Source organism: Cyprinodon variegatus, unplaced genomic scaffold (assembly GCF_000732505.1).
Source record: "Cyprinodon variegatus isolate N-32 unplaced genomic scaffold, C_variegatus-1.0 Scaffold517, whole genome shotgun sequence".
In the NCBI taxonomy this organism is placed as follows: Eukaryota; Metazoa; Chordata; class Actinopteri; order Cyprinodontiformes; family Cyprinodontidae; genus Cyprinodon; species Cyprinodon variegatus.
Window position 1 is genome coordinate 60,989 of NW_015150970.1, and position 1,658 is coordinate 62,646.

The following is a 1,658-nucleotide window of genomic DNA, read 5'->3' on the forward strand; positions in this document are numbered from 1 at the left end:
GCTGAAATGTGGGGTTATGTGGCTCCAACTGCAACGAATATAAATGGACTTTCTGAGAACAGGATGCAGTCCTGAAACTTTACAGTGTTTCCCAACCGGGGGTGCGTGTACCCCTAGTGGTCCCCTGGTGCATTGCAAGGGGCATTGAAAGGTGTTAGAAATTGGAGCCTGAGACACAGAGCTCACTGAGAGCCTCTGTGTAACTGTGATATTCTCCACTTGCAGGTTGGTTCCTTGCAGTCTGCTAACTGGGGTGGCTCAATCCCAACCCCCCACCCCACCCAGATCACTTTCGCGCATAAAAGACGTTACAAAACATGAACAGAAACTCTTTTGCACAACACAAAGGTTTCCACAGAACCGACCTGTTAAAGTGTTTCATAGTAACTGTTTTACCACTAATTGCTCTTTCTGCTGTTTAAACAGCAACTATTTCAAACTGACGGTTGCAGCTTCTGCACAGAAGTTTATCCTGTTTAGAAACTCTGCTAAGTTTCTGCAAGGTCATCTTACACACACTAACAAATATACTGCTTACTTAAAAAGAAAAGATGGAAGTTGAACACAATTTTAACTTCACAGGACATACAAATAATCTGACTCCATTTCTCTGATTTCGCACTCGGTAAGGTTAGTGTGTCCCAGTAGTTATGAGAGCTAACAGGAAGTGCCCTCCAACCCTCAAAATGATCCATTGGGTTGGATGTTCAGGGGTTGGATGTTCAGGGGTTGGATGTTCAGGGGTTGGATGTTCAGGGGTTGGATGTTCAGGGGTTGGATGTTCAGAGGTTGGATGTTCAGGGGTTGGATGTTCAGAGGCAACATCTTTGTGTTGTTTTTTTATTTGGGATGTAAAGAATTAAATGAAGACGAAATGCTTAAAGGGAAACACGGATCCAAACAGGTTGGGAACCACAGTCCTACAGTTACCTGTCCTGTCGGGCGGCGTGCGGAAAGATTCGGAGGATCTCCTGGTGCAGCAGCGCCTCCTGCTGGAGTCCCGTCAGCTCCTCCCTCAGCTTCACCTCCAGACTGTAGCCCTGGCCGAATTTGGCCTTTAGATGCTGGATGGTGCCGATGCATCTGATTGGACAGAAACAGTTAAGCTGCAGGAACCTGGAGGCCAGAAGTCCTCTGGAATCTGGTGGGAAAATCCCGAAGGAGAAAAAACCTGAGCTGGCCGGAGACCATGATGGCAACGCGGTCGCACACGGCCTCAGCCTCCTCCATGTAGTGTGTGGTGAGGATAGCTCCTCGCTGGTGGTTCCTGAATGCAGCACGCATGGCCCTCCTGCACAGAGACACACTGTCCTTCATGCATGTTTTCAAACCAAAGGTTGTTTAGCAGAAGGTCTCCAGCAGAGCCATCACAGAGCAGAGGGACGTCTGAGGCTCACCACATCCGCTGCTTGGACTTGGGATCCATTCCTGACGACGGCTCGTCCAGCAGGACAATCTGCGGGTTTCCGATCATGCTCAGAGCGAAGCACAGCTGGAAGCACATGGAGCAGGGCTGCAGGAGCGGCTCTAACACCAAGCATGGATCTGATCATCAGAGCTCTTCTCACCTTCCGTTTCAGTCCTGCAGAGAGACTCTTTGCCGGTTTATCTAGATGCTCCTTCAGCTCCAACGCATTAGACACTCTGGGGGAAAAAAT

The 1,658-nt window shown here is 49.2% G+C and overlaps 1 protein-coding gene across 1 annotated transcript in view; it reads right to left on the reverse strand.

The window, feature by feature from the left end:
* The window catches only part of LOC107094968 (ATP-binding cassette sub-family A member 5-like), a 31,056-nt gene that overhangs the window by 2,173 nt on the left and 27,225 nt on the right, over positions 1-1,658 (reverse strand). Inside the window, exons 33-37 of the mRNA XM_015390905.1 lie at positions 1,569-1,644; positions 1,398-1,492; positions 1,172-1,291; positions 931-1,083; positions 282-289 (exon numbers count right to left, since the gene is read on the reverse strand). Coding sequence (XP_015246391.1) covers positions 282-289; positions 931-1,083; positions 1,172-1,291; positions 1,398-1,492; positions 1,569-1,644 — 452 coding nt within the window. The remainder of the gene's footprint in view (positions 1-281; positions 290-930; positions 1,084-1,171; positions 1,292-1,397; positions 1,493-1,568; positions 1,645-1,658) is intronic.